Consider the following 27,033-nt stretch of genomic DNA (forward strand, 5'->3'; position numbering starts at 1 on the left):
CATTTAAACAAACTTGTTTACTGCCTCTAAATGTGCTCTCCTGCCTATGTATTTTATGTTTAAACTATTTCTCTACTTAGAATAATCTCGACCATTTTATCCACATAACCAAATTCTGCTGCAACAAAATTTTCCTATAACCCAACTACCTGGGGGTCCTAAATGAAATCTCATTCAGAGGTTGTTCCTACTCCACTGAATGAATAACACCCACCTACCAATTGGCCAGGCTCACCCCTCCCTTTTTGGTGACTTTCTAGAAGTCTCCCAACCAATAGGAGTGGGAAGTGTCTAGAGTATGAGAGCTAATACTTGCTGTTTTGCTCTCTCTCTGTCCAGTTGTTACCTTTAATCTACACTGATACCATCTGCTTCTAGATCTCAGGTGGTTTAAGGCCTACGCTTATAGTCCAGTCGGGCTGGTGCCACTAGCATAATGGAGTGCTCCTGTTCTCAGTCCTTGATCCTGTTGTCAGCCCTCATTCATCTGACATGTTTTCTGAGCACCTACTTGAGGCACTACTATAAGCACTAGGGATACGACAGTGAAAAAGGAGCCAAAGTCCTTTCCTTCAAGGAAATAATATTCTAGAGGAGGAGAGAAAATAAATCAAGATAAATAAAATATATAGCATACTGGATGCTGATAAGTTTAAGAAAAATAAAGCAGGAAAGTAGGGGGCGGGGGGACAGGGGAAATGGTTGCAATTTTAGGAGGGCTAAAGAAAGCCCCATGGAGAAAGTTTAAGTGACGACCTAAAAGATGAGGATTGAACCAGTTACTTGAGGAAAAATGTTCTAGGCAAAGAAACTACAAATGCGACAGTCCTGAGCTGGAAGTATGACTCACAGGTTCCGGAAACAACTGAAGCAAAATGAGCAAAAGGAAAGAGATTAATGAAATCAGAGGTAATGGGGGCATCGGATCTACAGAGGTCAGCAAACTACAGCCCACGGCCTTTCTGTTTTTGTAAATAAAGTATTATCGTCTATGGCTACATTCACACTACAACAGAGCTGAATAGCTGTAAGAGAAACTATATGGCCCTAAAAGCCCTAACATATTTACCATCTGACTCTATACCGAAAAAAATTTACTGACCCCGATAGAGAATTCATAGGCCGCTTATAAAGGCTTTGATTTTACTCTGAATGAGATGGGAACTAATTAAACACGAGTTATATGATCTGACTCACATTTTTACAGAAATACTGGCTGAAAATACACTGAAGAGGGTAAGAAGTAAGCAGGGAGAGTCCATTAGGATACTATTACAAAAATCCAGGTAGATAATGGTGGCTTGGACCACAGTGATAGTCAACATGGTGAAAAGTCGTTAGATTCTAGATATATTTTAAAGTTAGACCTATGGAATTTACTCTGGAATCAGATTACAGTTTGAGAGAATCAGTAGCGGAGAATAACCCTAAGGCTTCTGGTTTGCTAACTGGAAAAACAGGAGTATGACTATCTGGCAGCATGAAGATTAGTGCTCATGAATTTACAGAGGCACTATTCAGCATGGGTGTTTTCTTCCCCTACATACTGGCTCAGGTACCAAAATGATGACGAGATGGATTTAATCAGGATTTGGTTAGTCAAACAAGTACAATTAAATGAGAAAGGACCAAGAGAACTGACAAAGTGCCCAAGAGAAGGATGACAATGATGGACCACAAAATTTGAGCAAGGAAAGGAGAGAACCAAGGACACCAGAGGACAAGAAACAATTAAAAAGCAGTAGGAACAATGGATCACGGGTCCAACAGAGTCTAAGGATTGTTGAACAGAGTAAGATGGAGAGGCATCAGGTAGTGATTAGAGAAGGAACACATTAACACTGAAATTATGGAGTAAGTGTGGTTTTTGCAATGACAAGGTCTATGGTATATTTATGTTGTTTATACACTTTCACATCTTATCTCCTCATTTACATCGTAAGCTCCTTCAGAGTGCAAGTCATCACTTAACCCTTCTAAAGCACCTACTCAATACTCTGAGTATAGTTGGTAGGAGGAAGTTACAGTAAGGGAGGATGAATGATGCATTAAAAATTAAGATATGTGATTCTCTAGTATATTCAATGTTTACGTCATTGGGCAATTCACTAAAACTCTTGGGGTCACACAAAGATAAAAAGTCAGGCGGACAGGATTAAAAACACTATTTGCTAAAAGATTTGAGGCAGGACAAAAAAGATTTTCAGTGGTCTTTTCAGACGTAAAGATCTAAAGATCCTTCTACATCCTCATTTTTTTTTTCCAGAGATGCATTTTGAGCTGCTTTCTTACAGTGAATCGAACTGTTTACCAATCAGTGAACTCTGTAATCAAGTGTTTAGAACATGCTTTTTAACCATGGTTTTGACCATTGCGACTTATGGCAGAGTTTATATACAAAGGTTGAAAAGCTAAGTTTGGGCATGTTTCTTCAGAGATGCATTGCGAGCTTATTTATTACACTGAATTTAATGTTTACCAGTAAACCCTATAATCTAGTTTTTACATCTAAAGCATGATTTTTAACTATTTTAATTTTACCATTGTGCCATTGTGAAGAGTTTACATATAGAGGTTGAAAAGCTAAATCTGAGAATGTTTCTTCAGAGATACACTGTGAGAGATGCTTTATTACAGTGAAGTATTTACCAGTAAACTCTGCAACTGAGTGTTTAAAACATTTTTGATTTTAAATTTATAATTGACATACAATAATTACACATTTATGAGGTACAATGTGATGTTTTAATGCGTGTATACATAGTACAATGATTGAATCAGGGCAATTACCCTATCATTTCAAACATTTCTCATTTCTTCGTGATGACAACATTTGAAAGCTCTTCTAGATATCTTGAAATACACAATACATTGTTATTTGCTATAGTGTCCCTACAGTGTGACAGAATATAATAATTTATTCTTCCTGGGCTGGATGCAGTAGTTCACGCCTGTAATCCCAGCACTTTGGGAGGCCAAGGTGGGCGGATCACGAGGTCAGGAGATCGAGATCATCCTGGCTAACACGGTGAAACCCCATCTCCATTAAAAATACAAAAAATTAGCTAGGCATGGTGGTGGGCGCCTGTAGTCCCAGCTACTAGGGAGGCTGAGGCAGGAGAATGGCGTAAACCCAGGAGGCAGAGCTTGCAGTGAGCGCAGATTGTGCCACTGCACTACAGCCTGGGCGACAGAGCGAGACTCTGTCTCAGAAAAAAAACCAAACACACACAACACACACACACACACACACACACACACACACACACACAAACTTCCAATTCCTTTAGCTTTCCTCCTTCTCCTTCCCCTCCCCAGCTTCTGGTAACACCTATTCTGCTCTCTATTTCTATGAAATCAACTTTCTTAGACTCCACATACAAGTGAGATCATTGTAGTATTTGTCTCTCTGTGCCTGGCTCATTTCACTTAACATAATGTCCTCCAAGATCATCCATATTGCTGCAAATGACAGGATTTCATTCTGTTTTATGGCTAAATGGCATTCTATTGTATATATATAATATATACACATGACATTTTCTTTATCCATTCAACATTTGATGGGCATTTAGGTTGAAAATTAGTATGTCAAAGAGATCTGCATAACCATGTTTATTGCAGAACTTTCTTTTATTATTTTATGATTTCATATATGAACTCAGTAGAATTTCTAAGTAACAGAAATGTGAAATTCCAATTTTCTAAGAAAGAAATGAAGTGCTCAAAATACACATATGTGAACATCCTTAAAAATCAGAGTTTGAGGCCGGGCGCGGTGACTCAAGCCTGTAATCCCAGCACTTTGGGAGGCCGAGACGGGCGGATCACGAGGTCAGGAGATCGAGACCATCCTGGCTAACACGGTGAAACCCCGTCTCTACTAAAAAATACAAAAAAACTAGCCGGGTGAGGTGGCGGGCGCCTGTAGTCCCAGCTACTCCGGAGGCTGAGGCAGGAGAATAGCGTGAACCCGGGAGGCGGAGCTTGCAGTGAGCTGAGATCCGGCCACTGCACTCCAGCCTGGGCGACAGAGCAAGACTCCGTCTCAAAAAAAAAAAAAAAAAAAAAAAAAAAAAAATCAGAGTTTGAGAGTTAAAAAGGGCCTTAGAGATCATGTCATTGACTTTCACTGGCCTAATCTCAAAAAGCTACATTTGTGCAGGATTATCTGGATATTATTGTTTGGAAATCTACAGTGTTGGAATAGAGAAATGTGTGTTAGGATTAACAATAAGTATATAAAATGTATCTGGTTAGAAGATCAGTAAAGGAGCAATTATGTTGTCCTATTTGTCTGTTAATAGCAACAAAATACATTAAATTGACAGCTCTTAGAGACTGTCCATTAAGTGTTTCCCCTCAACCGCCCCATCCATGCAGTCTTTATATGATTCCTTATTTGTTCTAAAGAAGATGTATCAGTGACTTAGCTCCCAGGAAGCGCAATTAACTAGAATTGTATATATGAATACAAGTGAAAATATACTCCCTAAATACATAAGAGGTCACCAGGGAATTCAAAAGAGTGAATTTTATTAATAAATATTATGAATAAGGGATGAGAGGCCAGAGTGTTTAAAACTAGTGTTTCATACACTTACTGTTTTGGCTTTAACACTACCTAATTAATTTAATATTCCATCCTGCACTATGCACTCAGTATTAAGGGGAATATAGATGAATTAGATGTAGCCTTCCCTCCCATAAAAGTCTGTCAAGTAGAGCAAATCACTGCCAGTGAAGCAAAATGACATAATAGAAATATGTGGAAAACACAATGGGAGCAGTTGAGGAATAATGTCCTATTGAGGAATAATAGAAGACTTCAGAGACTCCTAATACTGCTTACAAACATAAAACTACACTAAAATTTGACTTACGTGTCTTTCATCTTTTCTATATTTCACAAAATTTAGGTGAAAAGTAAAAGAATCCTTAACAAAAGAAGAAAATGTGAAAACCATTTAATAAATTTAGTCATCATTAATTTGTAAGCAGCAAAAAAAAAAAAAAAAAAAAAAAACCCAAACCAAACCATATTGATAATAAGCCCCAAGCTAATCTTAAAATATATCTGAAAAGATGCCCACCTTCTTTAACTAAAAAAGAAACAAAAACAAAACACACCCAAACTTTCCAGATTGGCACTGGAATAATTTCTTCCTAAGGAAGGGGCATTTAAGCCACACTCCTGAATTGGAACCTCTTTCTGATTATACTGACTTCACATTCCTGGCTGGGATTGGGGGAGGGGAGCTGACCCTTAACATTGGTCCAAATGTGGCAAAAGACTTTTCCTTGACTCCCCGTAGCACAGGTAAAACAAATCTGGGACATTCAAGATGATCAAGTAAAAGATAAAGAAGGACAAAATGACAATGGAGATATCATGAGTACAGGGGATATATATTATAGGGCATCACTTATTTATCTTCATCTTATAAACCAAATCTTCAGCCACCACTCACTACCAAATCTCCACAGCCAGTTTTTTGGGTCTCTGTTCCTGGTTAAGGGCCTGCCTCTTCCCAGATTAACTGAATTCAGAGATATTCAACCCTTTGGAGCTGACATCATTCTTCCAGACCTCAAAACAAACAAAGAAACAACAACAACAACACAAACAACACAGAAAACCAACATCTCAATAAGCCTTAATGCTCATGTGATACAGAAGTGGGAATAGGAAGGAAAACATTCTTTAATTTCATGTCTCTCTTGCATAACAGTTAAAACCGTCTTATATCAGTGACATCCAATTCAGCTTTTGCAATACCAGTGGGCCTCTAATTATCAAAACAAAATTCAATCAAAACAATTTTTACAACCACAAATAATATTTCTGGAAAAGCAAATATACACACAAATCAGCAATTATAACGTATATAGGAGTAGCCCTTATTTGAAATCATACATTTCACATTATGTTTTGAACTAGTGGTCTATGAAATTAAGCACTGTCATATGAAATAGTTAAGAACACTAAACTGGTTTCAGATACTATCATATTGAGAAAAACTGTTAATTTTGCAAAATAACTACTTTATAAATAAAAATATTTACAGTAGGACCTCACAGGGATTCAGTATTACAACTAAAGCTGAAAACTGTAGTGCTCATCTAAGGAATGGCTCTAGCAATTCTCCAAATAATATCTACTTTAAATAAACTCACTGAATCCACTTGTAAATTATTTCCCTTTGGCTGTCTCATTATTCACTACGCTTTCAAGGAACACGGTGATGAAAGAAGAAAAATACCTCTCTCTAACATAACCATACTGGCAAGAACATCAACATTATCAGTATTCAAAGAATGTCTTGGCAGGTTAAACCTTCATAAAAAGAAGGAACACTATCTAATCCAAGTTATCAAAATAGCAATAGTACTTCTCGTATTATGTGCAATGATTGTTTGTTTCTAATGTAGAAAAAAATAAAGACAACAATATCGTCAGGTTTAAATTTTAAGCAGACAAAGAAATTCTTTATAAAAAAGCACATAAAGAATGATGAAAGTAGGCATGTTTAAAAGAAAAAAGCTAAGAGCAAAGTAGGACTCAATGTTCAAAGAGATTTATAGTAACACGCCATTGCTATTTTGGGAGGTTTAACAATATATTTTGACATTTTAAAGGTGCAATAGCACTATTAAGAAATATAAAAATTTTAAAAATCTACTATGAGAAAAAAGCTTGAACATAAACAGCTTGTTCTAATTCAGTCCATGATTTCTCTGTACAATAGCTAATACTTAATTTTACAAAAAGACTTTTGATGATTTTATATTACTTTCACAGTATAATACTCTCAACATACTCTCCAGGATTTGAACTGCATCTGAAATTACTGAAGGCTATAAAGGAACTTGTGTTTGCTAAATATAAGTTCTAATACAGTGTCCTCCAAAAATAATAAACTGTAGTACACTATAAATACTGCTTCCCAATTTCTTTTTTTGTTCTAACAGAAAACTACTCATCATATGAACAGGTTTATGTAACATGGAATGCAAAAGATTAGAACCATTAAAATATTTAATTCTTCAACTTTAAAAAATAATTAAAATAAAATAAAAACAGGATAATGACTAGAGTAGTGCCATTATAATCACACTAAAAAGTAAAGCTTCCATCAACATTTTATGAATTTGACAAATTCAGTTCAATGTATTTTTTAAGTATTGTATTTCACTCAATTTTGTGATATTCTATTTTTGAAAAACCTTTTAGTCAGAAAAGAGGCTTCAGATACCCATGAAAAGAAAAAAATAAAGGTAGAAACACATATGCTGAGGTTTGCTAATTCACTGTTTAAAAAGTACCTTACATGTCCCACTATAACTGCTCTTAGATGTTTTTAACAAATAGTTATAATTCACAGATAAGACAAGTGGTACTTTTTATCTACATAGGCCTACATAAACTTTTAGTAAAACATTTAAATTGTTTTACTAATTGTTTTACTTTTAATCTTGTCAAATAATTTTCATTTCTTCTACTTCTTTAAAAGGCTGACCAGGTTATTTGCCTGTATTGGAATCAACGAATGTTGGACTACACTATGTTTAGTTATAATAACTAATTTATCCAGCCTGACTTAGTATGTGGGAAACGATACATCCCTAAGTGTACTGAGACGTTTCTCTGAAACAAAAAGATTTAATTTTATGCATGTGATAAGAAACAGCCTTATTCGATATATACTTTTTTTTTTTTTTAATGAGCAACACAGATAGCAGACATACAACTCCTTATTACCCATACTCTTGACTACCAAGAAATGAAGCGAAACTTTTGGAAAAATACAATGCAAGAAAAGATTCAAGTTAAAAATATATTCCTTTGGTTAAAAATCATCCCCTTAATTGAACAATGAGAAAACTTGGACACAGGTTGGGGAACATCACACACCGGGGGCTGTCGAGGGGGGTGGGGTGGGGGGAGGGGGAAGGGATAGCATTAGGAGATACTCCTAATGTAAACGACAAGTTAACGGGTGCAGCACACCAACATGGCACATGTATACATATGTAACAAACCTGCACGTTGTGCATATGTACCCTAGACCTTAAAGTATAATAATAAAAATAAAAAATAAAATCTAAGCAGAAAGCAAAAAAAAAAAAAAAAATGTGAGTTTTTTCAGTCAAATTTTAGGAGTAATGGGGTATTTGTTTTTAAACATCCAAAGTTTTAAAGGTGACTGCCTAGTTTTAGAGATCGAAACACGAATTATGTACAATGAAATAAAAAAGGAAAAAAAGACATGAAAAAACATCCCGTTTATAATATTCATTTGTAATCTAAATTCACAGCATTTCCCATCAGCCCAAAGTAATCTTGTAAATGTCATTTTACTTGTAGTATTACAATGTTTTTTCAGTCCAGTATTTATGGACGTCACTTGGCTGCAGCAACAAAATATTTTAACTCTAGGAAGAGTGGAGCCTTGTAGCATTAGCTCTTTTAACAATTTTCTTATAAGATTTTTACTTTAGAAACCGACACATGTAGTTTTCTTCGGATACAGTACATCCAAACTTTTTATAGAAACCAACATTTTGTGGTAGACATTCAAAGGTAATCTTGTAACAGTTCAGTTTCTTGCTTAGCAAAGTAAGGGTTGATAATAACAATTAGCCAAGCTGCTTTCCTCTGCATTCATCACTAACCACAACATCTACTCTTCCTCTCTTAGCACAGGAATGGATGAATTTATGTTCTATTATCAGAGTTGCTGTAGCAACAGTCTGTCCTAGAGTCACATCTTCTACAACTGTAACATAATCCCCAGATTTCGTAAACTGTTCAGGGCTGACAACTCCAGTCTCTGTCAGCTGACCCAATACCTTAAAAAAAACCCTCTATTTAAGTCAGCAGTACAAACAGGCCTCAAAACCAACCCTTCTCCAGGATGTATTGGGGAAATGGCTGGAGAAAATGTAGCTGTATTCTGACTCCGGTCCACTTCTTTGAGTAGACTTGGGTCAAAAGTAAGAGTTTCATCAGGTTTCATCTTTCTAGTAAGGTCGGTAGAGGCCCCGCAGTCGATGCTCCTTACCGAGGGTCATTGGACTCTCCCCGACCAGCGTGCACAGCAATGGATCCGGATCCCGCTTCAGCGCCTGCCCCAACTCCTCCTCCACTGCCACGCCACAGTCGGCAACCGCGGCCCACATGTGGCCATGCCAACGCCTCCACCCCGCCTCTGCCCTCTCACGCAGGGCCACACGCAGGCAGGTGTAAGTGGAGGCTGAGGCGCCACCCGCCCCGCCCAGAGAGCGAGTGGCGGGGCCCCTGCTTTCCAATTTCTAAAGAAAATACCTACATTGATAATCTTACATTGGTTGGGAAAATGATATAAACCTCTCAAAAAAACTTAGAAGATATATATTTGACTGAAAATAACTCTCATGTCATTTCAAACATTTCTAATATATTCATTTTCATCACACACGAAATGATAATCTTATTTATTTATTTATTTATTTAGAGACAGAGTCTCTGTTGCCCAGGCTGGAGTGCAGTGGTGCAATCTCGGCTCACTGCAACCTACGCCTCCTAGGTTCAAGCGATTCTCCTTTCTTAGCCTCCTGAGTAGCTGCGATTACAGGCATCTGCCACCACATCCATCCAATTTTTGTACATGTAGTAGAGATGGGGTTTCACCATGTTGGCCAGGCTCGTCTCCAACTCCTGACCTCAAGTGATCCACCTGCCTCGGCCTCCCAAGGTGCTGGGATTACAGGTATGAGCCACCAGACCCAGCCTTCACTTATTATATTTTCTAACTCAAAAGATTTCTACTCACTTTTCTTTTCTTTTCTTTTTTTTTTTTTTTGAGACAGTCTCCCTCTGTAGCCCAGACTGGAGTGCAGTGGCATGATCTCGGCTCACTGCAACCTCCCCGCTTCCCGGGTTCAAGTGATTCTCCTGTCTCAGGCTCCTGAGTAGCTGGGACTAAAGGCGCACACCACCACGCCTGGCTAATTTTTGTATTTTTAGTAGAGACGGGGTTTCACTGTGTTAGCCAGGATGGTCTCGATCTCCTGACCTGGTGATCCACCCACCTCGGCCTCCCAAAGTGCTGGGATTATAGGTGTGAGCCACCGCACTCAGCCCACTTTTCTTTTACAAATATATAATTCCTATTTCTCTTTATATTTTACCCTTTTCTGTTTTTCCTTCCTAATTATTATGTTCCTTCTAATGTTGGTCTTTTATTAATTTGGGGACAAACTTTTTATTACTAAATATCCTCTGGATCCAGAGTCATAGAGTTATTTTTATTAGTAGGATGAGCCTCCATCCATCAACATCCTAAGGAATCATAGCATGGTGGCGTTGGAAGGGATCTCAAGGTATCATTTGGCTGAGCTCTATGCCAACAAGAATAGGTTGCTATTCTTATTTTATTTATTTTAAATGATCAAAGATTTTGATCAAAAACATTCTACTATGGCTTTAATAAAGAATCTTCCTGACAATAAGAAAACTGGATCAAAAAAGGTTCTTACCTCAGCACTATTACTGTAAAATATAAAACAATTCCTTTAGTTGCTCTGAGCTTTAAGTTCCCCCATATAAACAGAGATAATGCCTTCTATCTCACAAAGTTATTGTAACTGTTCTGAAACCTGGGAAAAAACTATATAAATGCAAAGTAGTATTAAAATAGGAAAAAGGACCAGGCATAGTAGCTCACACACCTGTAATCCCAGCACTTTGGAAAGCCAAGGAGGGTGTATTGCTTGAAAGCTCAGAAGTTTGAGACCAGCCGGGGCAACACAGGGAGACCCTCCATATCTCTACAAAAAAAAAATTAAAAATGAGCCAGGCATGGTGGTACACATGTGTAGCCCCAGCTACTCAGGAGGCTGAGGTGGAAGGGATTGCTTGAGCCTGAGGCTGCAGTGAGCTGTGACCATGCCACTGTACTCCAGTCTGGGTGACAGAACGAGACGCTCTCAATTAAAAAAAGAAAGCAAAAAAGGAAAAGAACATAGTAGAGTGTAAGCACTCTGAAGGCATGTTAAGTTTCAAATCCCATCTCAATTTACTAGTTGCACAACAGTGAGCAAAGTATTAAACCTATCTGAATTCCATTCAGAGAACAACTGCAAAACTGATATAATCCCTACATCACTTGGTTGTTGCTGTGAGGATTACAGAAAATTAATACACCTAGCACAGGTCCTGGCATTGTGTAGGCCCTCAATAAATGTTAATTCCCTATTCCCCATCAGGTTTTCACATTGCTGTGTAGTTCGCTTTCTTGCAGAATACCCATGTGAATTTTCATCAGATAAACAGAATAATTAGAAAATATACAAACCTTTCTTTCCTTTAAGATTCACAAGCAACAAGATGACTATCTTCTCTTATCAGCCCTGCTTTGAAAAATGGAAAGAAAGGAGCTGGAGTTTCCCTTAAACTCAAAAGCTTCTGCACAGCAAAAGAAATAATCAACAGAGTCAACGACAGCCTGCAGAATAGGAGAAAATATTTGCAAACTATGTATCCAACAAAGATAACATCCAGAAGGTATAAGAAGCTCAAAAAACAAAAACAGAAACAAATAATCCCATTAAAAAGTGGGCAAAGGACATGAATTGACATTCCTCAAAAGAAGACAAATGGCCAGCAAGCATATGAAAAAATGCTCTATATTACTAATCACTAGAAAAATGCAAATTTAACCACAATGAGATTATCATCTTGCCTTAGTCAGAATGGCTACGATTAAAAGATGAAAAATAACAGATGTTGGTGAGGATGCAGAGAAAAGGGAACCTTTACTCACTGCTGATGGGAATGTAAATTAGCATAACGTCTATGGAAAACAGTACAGAGATTTCTAAAAGAACTACAAATAGAACTACCATTTGACCAAGTAATCTCCCTACTGGGTATCTACCCAAAGGAAATCATTATACCAGAAGGACACCTGTATTTATATGTTTATCACAGCACTATTCACAATAGTAAAGATATAGAATCAACTTAAGTGCCATCAACATATAAATGGATACGGAAAATGTGTATGTACACACAGTGGAATACTATTCAATCATAAAAAAGAATGAAATCACATCTTTTGTAGCAACAAGGATGGAACTGGAAGTCATTATCTTAAGTGAAACTCAGAAAAAGACAAATACAGAAAAAAGACAAAAAACTGCATGTTTTCACTTATAAGTGGAAGCTAAACCACAAGTATGGACATAGTGTGTGGAATGATAGACAATGGAGACTCACAAGAGTGAGACAGGGAGGAGGGTGTATGATGACAAATTATTTAAAAGGTAAAATGTATGTTACTCTGGTGATGGATATACTAAAAGCTCTGACTTCGCCACTACACAACATATCCATGTAACAAAATTATACTTGTATCCTCCTGACACACACACTCTTCCAAAGAATAAACAATGTAGAGGGTAAAAAATGTCACTAAATTGTGAAGTCTTTAAAGGAAAAGAACCAGTCTTACTCGTTTTTCATATTTTCAGAATCTATCATAGCACCTGATAAAAGGAAGCACTCAAGCCATTTCTTAGATGAAAAATATCTGCTAGTGGAATCCCTGATTTCAGAGATTAAGAAATGAAAGGTTCAATCAGATCATATACGTATTAGGCAACCAATTATAGACACTCTTTATGTAATAAAGATAAAACTAGACAAATGTGGACAAGCATTTTGAAAAAAAGACTCTTCACATGTTGTCTTTGGGCTGCTGTAGCAAAATACCACAGACTAGGTAGCTTATAAGCAATATAAATTTATTTTTCACAATTTGGGAGGCTGAGAAGTCCAAGATCAAGGTACCAGATGACTTGCTGTCTAGTGAGGTCCCACTTTCTGGTTCATAGACCGTGTCTCTGACTATGTAGTGGCCTCCTCACACGGCAGAAGGAAGGCAGCCCTCTGAGGTCTCCTTTATTTTAAGGGCATGAATTTCACTCCTCAAAGGCCCCACTCCCTAATAACATCACACGGTGATTAGGATTTCAACAAAATTTTGTGAGGGCACACATTTAGTCATAGCCCATATTTAACTGATTTAGCAAGTATACACTGTTCATTTATTTATATCATATACCCAGAAACTTATAAAAATAAAATAATGCTTACCTTGTTATGTACAAAAACAATCCTTAAGTCAGGTTTAAGGATACCATAGCTCATGAGGAGATCTTGGATCTTTTTTATTTCATCTTTACATTTTTTTGCAGTTGAGTAAAACTGCTTTCTTACAGGTAGATTCTTAAATAATCTTAAAGCAGTTACAGTTGTACCTGTTGACAGACAAGAGAAAAGCATATTTAGATCTTCACAGATCTTCAAATCCAAATACAATTTGTAATTAACCCCTTCTATAACTGAAGGTCTTCTCCAATTCTAGAAACCCAAAGGCTCAACTTTGCAAATACTCTGATCCCATGCTAGACTCTTCTATTTGTAACAAGATTGACCTATGAAGTATGACCTCCTCTATGTGGTCTAAACAAGCATAATCTTACTTCTATCACCACATAGAAACACGGGCTTACAAGAATGCAGTATCATACAAAATCTGCTGGTGTGCAAACTACCTGGGAATGGTGCTTATTCTGGACTTTAAAATATAATCTACAGGATATACAAGATTACACAGTTTATATAATAACCTTATGTCACTGGGAATTCTTACCTGAAATAATGTCTACTAACCAAGTTAAATTTACCTCATTTTCAACAACATTCAAAAACACAGGATAATCTAACAGAAGAATTTTTTTAACTTATAGTTTAACTGGAAAGCTCAATAAAGGTGTAAAAATTATACTGCTGAACTATCAGATTAACCACTAGCTTTTACCCAAAAAAACACCACTGCCACATAAAATTAGGACTGAATGTTTGTCATAACCATATACGATGGTACATATTTTTAAAACACTGAAAAATGAAACATTTAAAACATTAAAAAACTACTAGTCACCAGTTAATCTCAGAGTTATGAAATCAATCTCCCCACGTGATTCTTATGAATGTATAGTCAGAGTAGAGAATCATTACACTGAGGAGTAATGAAATAAATTTGTAGTGTAGTGCTTCTCAACCTTGGCAGCACTGACATTTGGCCAGGTAATTTGCTGTGGGGGACTGTCCTGTGCATTGTAGAATATTTAGCAGCATTTCTGGCCTCTTACCCACTAGATGCCCATAGCATCCTCCCTAGTTGTGACAATCAAATATCTCCAGATACTGCCAAATGTTCCCTGGGAAACGAAGTTGCCCTGGTTGAGAATCACTGATTTAGTATTTAAAAACTACCATCTTTTTTCTTTTTAACTAAAATAGAATAAAAAGACAGAATAAACTAGAACAGAAAATAGAGTGCATCACCTATAGTTAGGACAAATATTATGTCATGACATTTTTGTTTTGATTAGCTATGTGTGAACTGGGTTGCTATGTAAAATATATTTATTACTGTGAATCAGTCAAAAAGGCTAAAGTTGCTGCAAAAGGTCAATTTTTGTCCTACTGCTTATAACATAGGGCAAAAACACAAAGAAAATGGCAATCATAAGGAATATACAAGACTTTGAAACTGTAGTGTAAAATTTTATGTAGTTTTAAAGTTCCAAGAGGAGAAAATGAAATTACTAGTAGTTTTAAAGTTCCAAAATGAGAAAAAGAAACAAATGGAGATGTAATTAAATAAATACTAGAAGAAAATTTTCGAGTTAAAGGCGTAAGTGTCAACTTCAAGAGCTTACTTCATTACTAGGAGGAATATTTTAGGAAGAAAAAAGAAACTACATTCTACTGAAAATTCTAAATTTTGAGGACAAGAAAAGAATTTTACGAACTTTGTCATACAGAAAGAACAAGTTTCTTACAAGAAAGGACTAACATCAAATTTCTCACCTGTAACACTAGAAGACAAACAATTTACTAACTATTAAGAAGAAATTAAGAAATTGACAGCCAGTTAAGATAGGTATAGGGCAAAATGAAGACATTTTTGGACTTGCAAAGACCCAGAAGTGTATCACCCAAATGTATTTGATGAAAATAAGACAAGATAAACTCTAATCAAATGACTATAATACCAAAATAGAGATTTCACCAGGTGTGGCGGGTTGCACCTATAATCTCAACTACTTGGGAACCTTAGGCAGTAGGATGGTTTGAGCCCAGGAAGTAGAGACGAGCTGGGCAACACAGTGAGACCCCATCTTTAAATATAAAAATAAATTAGCCTGGTATGTTAGTACATGCCTATAGACCTAGTTACTTGGGAGGCTGTGAGAGGATCCTTTGAGCCCAGGAGTTCAAGGCTGCAGTGAGCTATGGCTGTGCCACTGCACTCAGGCCTGGGTGACAGAATAAGACCCTGTTTCTAAGGGGGAAAAAAAAGACATTTTATGACAACAAGATGCGAAAATAAATGTGCTGTGCAAAGCATCTTAAAAGTTTGACTGTAAACAGAAGATGCTAATGTGGGTGGCCTCTGCAACATAACTTAAAGTGGGTAATCTGTAAACAAAGGAGGTTTAATTGACTCACAGTTCCACACAGCTGGCAGGCCTCAGGAAATTTACATTCATGGCGGAAAGGGAAGCAGGTACCTTCTTCACAAGGTGGCATGAGAGAGTGTGAGTGCATGAAGGAGGAACTGTCAAACACTTACAAAAACCACTGGATCTCCTGAGAACTCACTATCATGAGAACATCACGGGAGAAAACGCCCTCATGATCCGATCACCACCTTCTCTAGACACATGGGGATTACAGGTCCCTCCCTCAAAACATGGACATTACAATTTGAGATGAGATTTGGGTGGGGACACAGAGCGAAACTATATCAATAACACTGGTTAACTGGAGAAAAGGGGTGGGAATTAAGAGGTATAAAGCTTACATGGTCCTATACAACCTGGTCCATGGCTATGTTCTCTCCTACGAATGTCCTTCCTTCTGTTCCTACAGCACATCAGACTTGTTTCCACCTCAGACCCTTTGTACATATTCTTCTGTCAACCTTTCCACAGCTAACTCTTTCAGATCTCAGCTTGAGTATCTTTTTTTTCTTTTTGAGACGGAGTCTCGCTCTGTCTCCCAGGCTGAAGTGCAGTGGCACGATCTCAGCTCACTGCAAGCTCCACCTCCCAGGTTCACACCATTATCCTGCTTCAGCCTCCCGAGTAGCTGGGACTACAGGCACCCGCCACTATGCCCGGCTAATTTTTTGTATTTTTTTAGTAGAGACGGGGTTTCACCACGTTAGCCAGGATGGTCTCCATCTCCTGACCTCATGATCTGCCCACCTCAGCCGCCCAAAGTGCTGGGATGACAGGCTTCAGCCACAGTGCCTGGCCCAGAGTATCATATCTTTTGAAAATCCATCCCTAAATGCCCTATCCAAGGCTGCTGCTTCTACAATGGAACTATGTTTTCTTTCTTTTTAGAAAATGTCACTACTTGAAAAAACTTTTGTCTGCCTTGCCTCTTAGAATACAAGTATGAGAGCAAAGGACTACCATGTTTACCATTATATCCCTAGCACCTTAAACAATGACGAATAATCTGTAGGCATTTAACAAAAAAGTCTTAAATGAATACTTGAAGAAAGAAAATAAGAGAAAGTAATAAAGTTTGTATTTGTCTGAATTATTTATTTATGGAAGACACATAGTACTTGTAATTTTTGAAAGGAAATTTACTATAAGAAAAAAAATAAAACAAGATGGGGGAAAAGATTTTTGTGGAAAAATACTAAAGGAAGTGCAATATTCCTATTTTGCTCATAGTTGATGTTTTTCTGCTTTTTTCTTGATCTGGTGCCTCATAAGCATGTAACATTACTAACGATTATTTTTTGGGGGGGGTCTTCCTCTATTTTTATATAGAGCATTTCCTTGGCTTAACTGTATGCATCACTTCCAAAGGCAGGATTAAATTCCTTGGAACACCATCATATTTCTCACTAGTAACACTTTGGTGCTACTATTCTTTGGCTTAGGAAAGTAAACAGGTCACTGACAAATTTTGGAGCAGAAGCTGATGGAGATCAAGAAGTGCATGCATTTAGCAGTCAGAGCAGGTATGTATTCTGCCTCTACTGCTAAATGGAAAATACACACACACCAGAATCCATACCAGATCCTATTCACAGACACCTCACTTCATTCTTTGTTCTCCTAGATGTTTCCTCCATTCTCATGTCTTCAACTACTACCTATATGCCAATGATTCTTTTCATGGAAGTTGTAAGCAGCGCCATACTCTTATGAATCTCTAAAAAAGAAAAAAACACTTCCAATTAAACTATGATACACTGCCTTAACAACAGTCCTGTGTAACACATGAAATGGTCACATCAGCCTCTCATTGCTTTGAAATTTCTTTACTCCCATGAATATGGCAATTTCTTCTGGTGCCATCAATCTCAATGCTTTGCATATGACAGTAATCCTTTGGCACTTAACACAGCTTCATTTAGTTGTAACTATTTCCCTTTTTAAGTCTCATAAAGCATTTCTTGCAATAAAATATGAAGTTGTTCATTCCTCCAATCAACACACGAATTATCAATATTGCACAAAATTCAACTGATACAACAATAAGAACATCCAACACTGCTGCCTTTCCAAAAAGGAGTTTGGGTGGCCATTAATTATAAGCCACAATCTGTTTTCAGGGACGTCAAGTGTGACAAAATGCACATCTTAGAATTGGTTAACTAAGACACATATCTGAGACCTACACGACTCTTTTAAGTTTTATAGACAGATGCTCACTCATTATCTCCACCTGGCTATCCTCAAGGTATATGAAATCAACCACTAAGGCTCAGGCTGGAACTCATTATCTTCTTCCTTGGGTTTGATACTACACCTAACCTTCCTTTCTCATATAACACCAACATCCAATTGTTTCCAAAGGCAGATACTACAGATAGAATCGATTCTTCCCTCTACTTTTTACTGCAATATTGCATAAGTTTTATAGGTCTATCTGTTCTATCCTAGAAGTCTCTCTCCAATTTATGTCAAGTCCTTTCCCTCCCCTCAAACCCTAGTAGTTGAAGACAGTATCTTAAAGTAAGACAAAGTTTATAGTAGAAAATACCAGTTAATCTTGTAAATAACAGAATATTAACCCTAGCAGTTAATTTTGTAAATAACATGATATCAATCCTCTGCCTAAAATAAATTCCAGTGGCTCATAATGGTAAGGTACAAACTACCTGGTATGATATAAAAGGCCCTTCATAATCTAACACCCACACTACCATTTTCTAAGCTAAATCTCCTGCTTCTGCTACTCCAAAATCCTCGCACTGAATTCTGCCATGTCATTCTTAGTACTCCATTTTATATGCTTTATTGACTTTTTAGCTATGTAACTTTGTATTGCTTTTAGTGGTTACTCTAGAAAGTATAACATATATTCTTAAATTATCAGTCTACCTTGATTACCGTGAAATAAATTATATTTCACAATGTAACAACTTTATAATAGTGTACCTCATTTACTCTTACCTTTTGTAAAGTTTTTGTCATGCATTTTACTTTTCTGTGTGATAAACTCCACAATATACTGCTTTTGTTTTTGTAAAGTGAATTTTTAAAATACTCTGTCTTTCCATTTTTTCCACACATTTTCTAGTGCTTTTCTTTCCTTCTTGCAGATTCAGGCTGCCATGTAGAATCATTTTCCTTCAGTTTAAAAATCCTGTTAGTATTTTTTCTAGTGCATCATGGGAGATTCTCTGTTTTATTTGTATAAAATTGCCTTCACTTTGTACCCATTCTTTAAAGGGTATTTTTCCTGGTTATAGAAGTCTAAATGAAATTTTGTTTTTTGTTTTGTTTTGTTTGAGACAGAGCCTCATTCTGTCACCCAGGCTGGAGTACAGTGGTGTGGTCTCGGCTAACTGCAACCTCCTCCTGGGTTCAAGCGATTCTCCTGCCTCAGCCTCCCGAATTACAGGTATGCGCCACCATACCCAGCTAATTTTCATATTTTTAGTAGACATAGGGTTTCGCCATGTTGGCCAGGCTGGTCTTGAACTCCTGACCTCAGGTGATCTGCATGCCTCAGCCTCCCAAAGTGCTGGGATTGCAGGCGTGAGCCACAGCACCTGGCTGAAAAATTTAAATACTTAAAAGATGTCATTCCATTTTCTTTGGACTTCTATATTTCTGATGGGAAGTCAGTTGTCATTATTTTTGTTGTTCCTCTGAATTCAATGTATTTTCTCCTCTGGCTGCTTTTAGTATTTCATGAAAGCTGTAAATAGCACCACACTTTAATGAATCTCTAAAAAAGAAAAAACACTTCCAATTAAAGTATAATACACTGCCTTAACAACACTCCTGTCCAACACATTACTGGTTTTCAGTAATTCAATTATGATGTGGTTAGCTGTGGTTCTCTTTATTTTTATTCCACTTGGTTCTGTTCACTGTCTTTGGTAGGTGGCTTTGTATCTTTTCAAAAATCTTGGCACATTCTCAGACATGTTCTTTTTTTAATCTCAATTTTGTTATTAGTTCTTTTGGTTGCTGTTGTTGAAGACAGGAGTCTCACTCTGTTGCCCAGGCTAGAGCATATGGCACAATCTTGTCTCACTGCAACCTCTAATTCCTGGGTTCAAGAGATTCTCCTGCCTCAGCCACCTAAGTAGCCAGGATTACAGGCATGAGCCAAAACACAAAAAAATTGGGTAATTTTTGTATTTTTAGTAGAGATGGGGTTTAACCATTTTGGCCAGGCTGGTCTTAAACTCCTGATCTCAAGTGATCTGCCCACCTTGGCCTACCAAAGTGCTAGGATTACAGGTGTGAGCCACTGTGCCCAGCTCTCAGACATTTTTCTTTTTTTTTTTTTTTTCAGATTTTGTTCTGCTCCATTCTCTCTCTTGAGATTTCAGTCACATGTATGTTAGACCATTTAATGTTGCCCCACAGGTCTCTGACGTTCTTTTCCCATTCTACTTCTGTGCTTCTGTTTGTATACCATTTTTATTGATCTGACTCCAATAAGTCCACCCAATTAATTATTCAGACATGGTACTTTTTTTGTTCTAGAATTTTCATTTAGTTTTATAGTTTCCATTTCTCTGCTGAAATTTGCTATCTTCTTACCAATTTTGACCATCTTTTCTTCTAAATTCTTTTAAGTTTTTTTTTAAGTTTTTGTCTGTTAATTCAAACATCTGGGTTATTGGTGAGTTTATTTACACTATTTTTTCTCTTGATTATGGATCCCATTTTCCTTTCCTCAAGTCTCTCAAAATTTTTATTTTTGCCAAACATTGTGCACAAAAGAACAATAGATACCAAAGAAGGAAATATTTTCTCCCAGAGAAAGTGTTTTGTTTCCTGCCAAGCAGGTAGAGTGAATAATGTATCTCTTCAAAGATAAACTCTAGGAGTTTATCTGAGTTGAACCTTTTAGTTCCAGTTCAAATGTCTTTGGTTTCAAAATGTCTTGAACATGGAATCAGGTCTCTCCTCTGGCTTTAAGATCCTTCTTTCTCTAGCTCAGTCCCAATTTTCTTTATCATTTTTTACTCAACAAAAGTCCTGCTGAGATTCAGTGTGGGGGTCGGACTAGCTCTGTTTGAGGATCCCATACTCTAATCTGTCATGTCAGCCCACAAGGGGATATTAAAAGTTCTGCAGGTTTCTCCGAGTACCATAAAAGATCCCTTATTTATAGAAGGCTTGCTCCTTTATCCACCTATGACTCAGTTAATGCTCCCACCGATGTAAATGGCCACCAGGCACTTCTTTTCTAAGAAGACGTAGTCTTTCTCCCGTGAGCTTTGTCCATTTAAACTTTTCTGTGACACAGTTCTTCAATGAGTTTAAAGACTATAAATTTTTAAAATTATGTTTTTTCCCCCTCATTGCTATGCAGATAGCAATGGTCTCTTGAAACTCTGTATCCATTATTTTTCTCTTGCCGAAAGGTTACACTCCATGTCTTATCTATCATCTTCAAACTCCTACCATCTTCCAACTCAAACGTCACCTTTTCTGAAAAACTTGCTAACCTTTCTCTAGGCAGTCAGTGGCTTCATTTTGTCATTATTCACTCACCTGTGTTCCCCACTAGTCAGTAAGTTCCTAGATGACAAATATAATGGCATGCACTGTAGCTCTAGACAGAAGGAAGACAGAAATCACGAGGGCAAAATATAAATGTGTATATGAAAGTAAAAAGAGATATCTGTTGATTTTTAAATATATGTTATGTATCTAAGACTACATTATACCTAATCTGTATATTGATAAATTATTGCTTCAGCACCTAAAAATATCCTCTGAAAGTAAAATGAGAACTATTATTATTATTATTATTATTTTGAGATGGAGTTTCACTCTTGTTGCTCAGGTGGAGTGCAATGACACAATCTCAGCTCACTGCAACCTCTGCCTCCCGTGATTCTCCTGCCTCAGTGGGATTACAGGCGCCTGCCTCCACGCCTGGCTAATTTTTTGTATTTTTAGTAGAGACAGGGTTTCACCATGTTGGCCAGGCTGCTCTTGAACTCCTGCCCTCAAGATCTGCCGGCCTTGGCCTCCCAAAGTGCTGGGATTACAGGCGTGAGCCACTGCACCCAGCCAATTGAGAATTATTAATAAGAATTATATGTCTGAATAAAACACACTTATGGAAAAGTCTTTTCTGATTCTAAATGAACCCTGCCTCAAAAAGCAAAAAAAAACAAAAACAAAAACAAAAAGAAATGTACTTCCTTGAAAGTACCAAGTAATATTGGCCAATAATAGGGAGGAGGCCCCATTATACTATCATGTTTTACAAGAAAATCATTCAGCTCTCACTTTAGCACATCCTACAAACACCAGAATTAAACTGCAGTCTTGAATATGCTCCCTGTTATATTTTTACATGACCCTATGGTATGCCAATTATTATAATGGCAGCTATTTATATTCCTAATGTAAAGGTATGGTCAGTTGAATATATCAGAAAGTTTTCTTAAAATATTTAAGGAATAAAAGTTCCATTCTTAAGATGAAAAGATCTTTTAATACATGCACAATCACACAGTAGGAGTTTACAAAGAACATGATGTTCTGAAACTCTAGTAACAGCAGCAAAATGATCAGAGCCCTTTAAATACTACTTTTGATATATAAGAAATTTCTACTGCAGAGTACTGAGAGATGTTAAAAGAATTTGACCAGGAAGGTAAATCAATTTGGAAAGCTTAATACTGATTATCTAGGGTAAAGGGAATATAGGTGATGACAGAAGATGACAGGACTAAAGCTAATAATTTACTCCATGTTCTTGGTACAATAATTTAAAAGATGGACTTATTTCTCTTTTTAGTTTAAAAAAATGCTTTAAAATGGAAGTGAACAGAAGGTAAGGGCAACTTAGGGTGACATACTGTTAAACACATAAATCATTTTAAATGGCTGAATTAATCCATAAAACAAATACACACCTAGAAAAACCAGAGCTGGAATTTCTAGTAAACTAGTTTAAAACACTGTAAAATACGTTTTCTGGGCTGGGCGCGGTGGCTCACGCCTATAATCCCAGCACTTTGCAAGGCTGAGGAGGGCAGATTTCTTGAGGTCAGGAGTTCGAGACCAGCCTGGTCAACATGGCAAAACCCTGTCTCTACTAAAAAAAATACAAAAATTCGCCAGGCATGGTGACACACACCTGTAATCCCAGCTACTTGGGAGGCCAAGGCACAAGAATTGTTTGAACCTGGGAGGTGGAGGCTGCACTGAGCCAAGATCACACCATTGTACTCTAGCCTGGGCGACAGAGTGAGACTCTGTCTCAAAATAATAATAATAATAAGCCTGGGCGACAGAGTGACACTCTGTCTTAAAATAATAATAATAATAATAATAATAAAATAAAATGTTTTTTAAAGGGGTAACAAATTTTCCAATACCTAAATAAAATTTTGTTGTTAAGTTGTTCTTGTACCTACAATTATGCCACCCACAGGTATCATTATATCAGATGACATGAAGAGTAAATGCTAAGCAGGGATGTTCACCTCACAGCAGAAATTAGTCCAAGAACCCTACATGTACAGGTATAAATTAGGATGGTTGAACTGTAATTTTATCTTACGCAGAAAATATTTAAATGGAAGCTAAACGACAGCTGGTGAAATGTGAGTATGTGATTCAATCACTCAAAAACTATCAGCACTAAGTCAATATAAATATAAAAGGCTTTTGAAAGTGTTTGTAGATATATATAATATGTCCATCTAGGACAACTTAAAATTAAGACTTTGACTTTCTGCTGTTTTCCTAACCAATCAACTATAATTAGGTGCAAAAACTGAGTTATGAAAAGCAATTAGTAGTTTTGCAACTACGGATCTTCTAAGTATTTATTCTTGTTTCTTGAGATAAAAGAAATACACTAAAGAAAGTAAAGTTCATTTGTTGACTACAGAAATTCCTTAATATGCATACCTGGTCTCACTTACTTAAGGTAGAAGACTGAGGTCAGCAGGAAAAGGAAAATCAACAGCAAAAGGGCAAAGACTAGATGGATTCCATATCTAAGGATTGTTATTTCATAGTTCCCATGGAGATGAATAAAGAAAAGCATGAGAAGTATGAGTGATGCAAAACCATTGGCCATCCAGATTAGACCAGTCACTACTAAGATAAAAATAAATTCTTTTAAGTTTTATAAGGCAACTAGATTACTTCAAAGTACTCTACTGGATAGCCACTCAAATATCTCCTACTGGTTTCCTAATTTGAACTCGTAAGAACTGGGGTCAGATTATTTCTAGAGAGGAGCCGTATTTTAAAAATGCCTTTTCTCTGTCTTAACCTTTGATATACAGTAAAAGAAGTATAATCTATTACTTTTAATTAAAACCTATATAATATTTGCATTATTCTACATCAAATAAAATAGCTGTTAGACTTCAGCTCATTTTCATTAACTGAATAAATGAGGAAAAAATGTGCGTTGTCTTAGGAGTTTCTATTAACTCTTTCCTTTATGTGGAGCAAAAATATCAATTCCCAATGGGCAAAAGTAATCAGTAATTAAGCTAAGGATTTACAAAATAAGAGAACAAGTGAGAGAATCTGGTACCAGTATTAAAATATAAGAAATTTATATTTTATACATGAAATGAAGACAGAAGTGTCCAGTCTCTCATACAGTTCCTTTTGAGAACAATGGTAAACATTTAAGAAATCGGTGGCTAGAATAAAGGGTGAATGTTTACTTGGAAGTTAACTAGCCTTAATCAGGACCAAGCCCAAAGCAATACATTTGTATTCACGGAGTAACTTTTTCCTTTTTTAAAGAAACAATTAAGACAGAAAAGGTAAAGAATGTTTGTATACAAAGCTACTTTCTTACCTTGACCAAGGTGTGAAAAAAAAAAACCACAGAAAATATACAGGATGTACTTTGATAAGTTACAATGAGGGAACACAAAATTAAACATGAATTTACAACACAAATTGGAGAAGCAGAAGGATAAACAACAACAACAAAACCCACAAGTCCCTTTTCAGATCTAATAATTATTTTGAACATGACTCTAAAGAGGTGATAACTTTAATAGTCTCTTAATCATCCCATTACTAGAAATTACTAAAAAAAGATTAAAGGAAATATGTGAAACTGAAGCCTAAAGAGAACTTTTTTATCCTTGTAAGTAAATAGTTTTTAGAGAAATTTAAAAACTTATCAGCTGAACGTAGTGGCTCACATCTGTAATCTCAGCACTCTGGGAGGCCAAGGTAGGTGGATCACTTGGGCTCAGGAGTTCGAGACCAGCCTGGGCAACACAGCAAAACCCTGTCTCTACTAAAATTACAAAAATTAGCCAGCTGTGGTAGTATGTACCTGTAGTCCCAGCTACTCAAGAGGCTGAGGTAGGAGGGTCACTTGAGCCTGGGAGGCAGAGACTACAGTGAACCAAGATGACGCCACTGCAGTCCAGCCTGTGTGACAGAGTGAGACCCTGTCTCAGGAAAAATAAAATAAAATAAAGAATAAAAACATAAGATACCAATTAAAATGTAATAATATTACATAAAAGTATATAAAACCCTAACTACATTACAAGTAGAAACAATAATACATGTATTTGCTTCAAATATAGAAAGGAAAGAAATGGGTGAGAGTATTACATGAAAGAACTTTAGCAATGAGTTGATAAATTATTGAAACGGAGTGATAAGTACAGTAACTTCTTATGCATGTTTGAAGTTTTCTATAAATAAACGTATTTTAAAGTATCTATTTAATCATATCTTGATGGTATGGTTTATTACCATTATTACCAAATCAATTATGTTTTATATATTTCAATAAAATATTAATCTTCTTCATATATGAAGAAGACACTGGTGATTCAGCACTGGTAAAATAAATACTCTTAGTTTTTACAGAAGAGTAACTAGTCCATGGAAGTGTCCAGTCTCTCATACAGTTCCTTTTGAGAACAATGGTAAACATTTAAGAAATCGGTGGCTAGAATAAAGGGTGAATGTTTACTTGGAAGTTAACTAGCCTTAATCAGGACCAAGCCCAAAGCAATACATTTGTATTCACGGAGTAACTTTTTCCTTTTTTAAAGAAACAATTAAGTCAGAAAAGGTAAAGAATGTTTGTATACAAAGCTACTTTCTTACCTTGACCAAGGTGTGAAGGTTTCTGAGAAAGTATGTGGCCACTGCCATCTAAAACATACTGGGTGCTAAAATTATCAGCAGCCGTCCTTGTTGTAATTAAAACCTAGGGGAAAAAAGAAGTCTAATAAAACTAACACTTTAGATATTGCGATGGATTCATTAACAAAGATTTGAAATGATTATTGCATAATATACTTACTCAATATTGCATTTTACCTAATAAACATTTGTGACTAGTTCTTTTGTAATATTCCTTAGAGTTACACCAATAAGCAATAGGCCAGCTTGTATTTTTTTACGTTACAAATTACTGTTTTGAGTATTTCACTTTCATAAACACTTGTACACAAACAAGTATACCTGAAATGCCATTTGTTCTATGCATTATGTGACTTATGTCTGTAAAAGCAAGTACATCAACTGTATTAAGGGAACTTATTTTTTAACAGACTATTTCCATAAATTTGTTGGTAAATGAATAGTTCTTCAGTAAAGTGATCATTCCCTCCCCCTTCTATATAATGTGTAAAACTGCACTTCTGTATTTCAAGTTTATGGTCCAAAAAAAATTAAATTATATATATATTTACAGATATTTTTTCTTAAAACTGAGCTTTAAACTCATTAAGCATAAATTTCTTATTAATTAAAAAATCTTTAAAACATGTAAGCATAAGTCAAGAAGACATTTCATTCAGTAATGTTAGTCATAGAAATACAAATTTTAAAGTGTCTGTCCTCTTTTGAGCTAGCTTCATCCTCAGCTTTCTATTTACTTACCCCATGAGGTAGGTATGAAAGTACAACAATAGTAAAATATGCTACTGTTCGAAAAAAAACAAAAAAAAAAGTAGGGAGTGGGGATGCTGGCAAGGAAAGCATTGGGAAGAAGGTAGCCGCCTTACATATCTGGTGAGCCAATGATGACCCAAAATTGGGAGTAATCGTTCTTGGCCATCTTTATATGAAGAGTTGAATATTCTAAAGTAAATCCATATAATTTAGACACCAGAATAATCCAACCCCACCGCTGGAATTCATCTGAATCCAGGTGGGTCTATATTTGATGGTTCTGTCACCCTGCCCTAACCAAGCAGATTTACTGTAGGGCCTACAGCTCTGTGGAACATGTTGGTACCATGCAGGGAATATCAGAGCAACAAAAATAAACGGCTTCTCCAGCTCACAGTATCATCAGAGGACGTGAGATTCTCTCTGAAAATGAAGTCTATGAAACTGTTACTAGGGGCGCTATGTCAAGCTGCTATTACTGTGATACTATCCCCCAAAAAAGCAGAACCTAAAACAAAGTTATGAGTTTCTGAGTACTCTTAAGGGATC

General features: G+C 36.5%; 1 protein-coding gene and 1 pseudogene across 10 annotated transcripts in view; both read right to left on the reverse strand.

Annotated features, from left to right (window-relative positions):
* Window positions 1-27,033, reverse strand: part of PMS1 (PMS1 homolog 1, mismatch repair system component) — a 90,300-nt gene that overhangs the window by 43,313 nt on the left and 19,954 nt on the right. For 8 of the 10 annotated variants that reach the window (XR_004441660.1, XM_033230864.1, XM_033230865.1 and 5 more), the window contains 2 exons: window positions 25,693-25,795; window positions 13,142-13,305 (listed from right to left, as the gene is read on the reverse strand). Coding sequence is in view for 9 of the 10 variants with exons in the window: in XM_033230864.1 (XP_033086755.1) it covers window positions 13,142-13,305; window positions 25,693-25,795 (267 nt within the window). In the remaining variant the exon portion in view is untranslated. Of the gene's footprint in view, window positions 1-13,141; window positions 13,306-17,161; window positions 17,180-25,692; window positions 25,796-27,033 lie in introns of those variants that run through there. The other 2 variants (XM_033230871.1, XM_033230870.1) reach the window with 2 other exon arrangements.
* LOC117094730 lies at window positions 8,143-9,041 on the reverse strand (annotated as a pseudogene).

Source organism: Trachypithecus francoisi, unplaced genomic scaffold, assembly GCF_009764315.1.
Source record: "Trachypithecus francoisi isolate TF-2019V2 unplaced genomic scaffold, Tfra_2.0 Lachesis_group13, whole genome shotgun sequence".
Lineage (NCBI taxonomy): Eukaryota > Metazoa > Chordata > Mammalia > Primates > Cercopithecidae > Trachypithecus > Trachypithecus francoisi.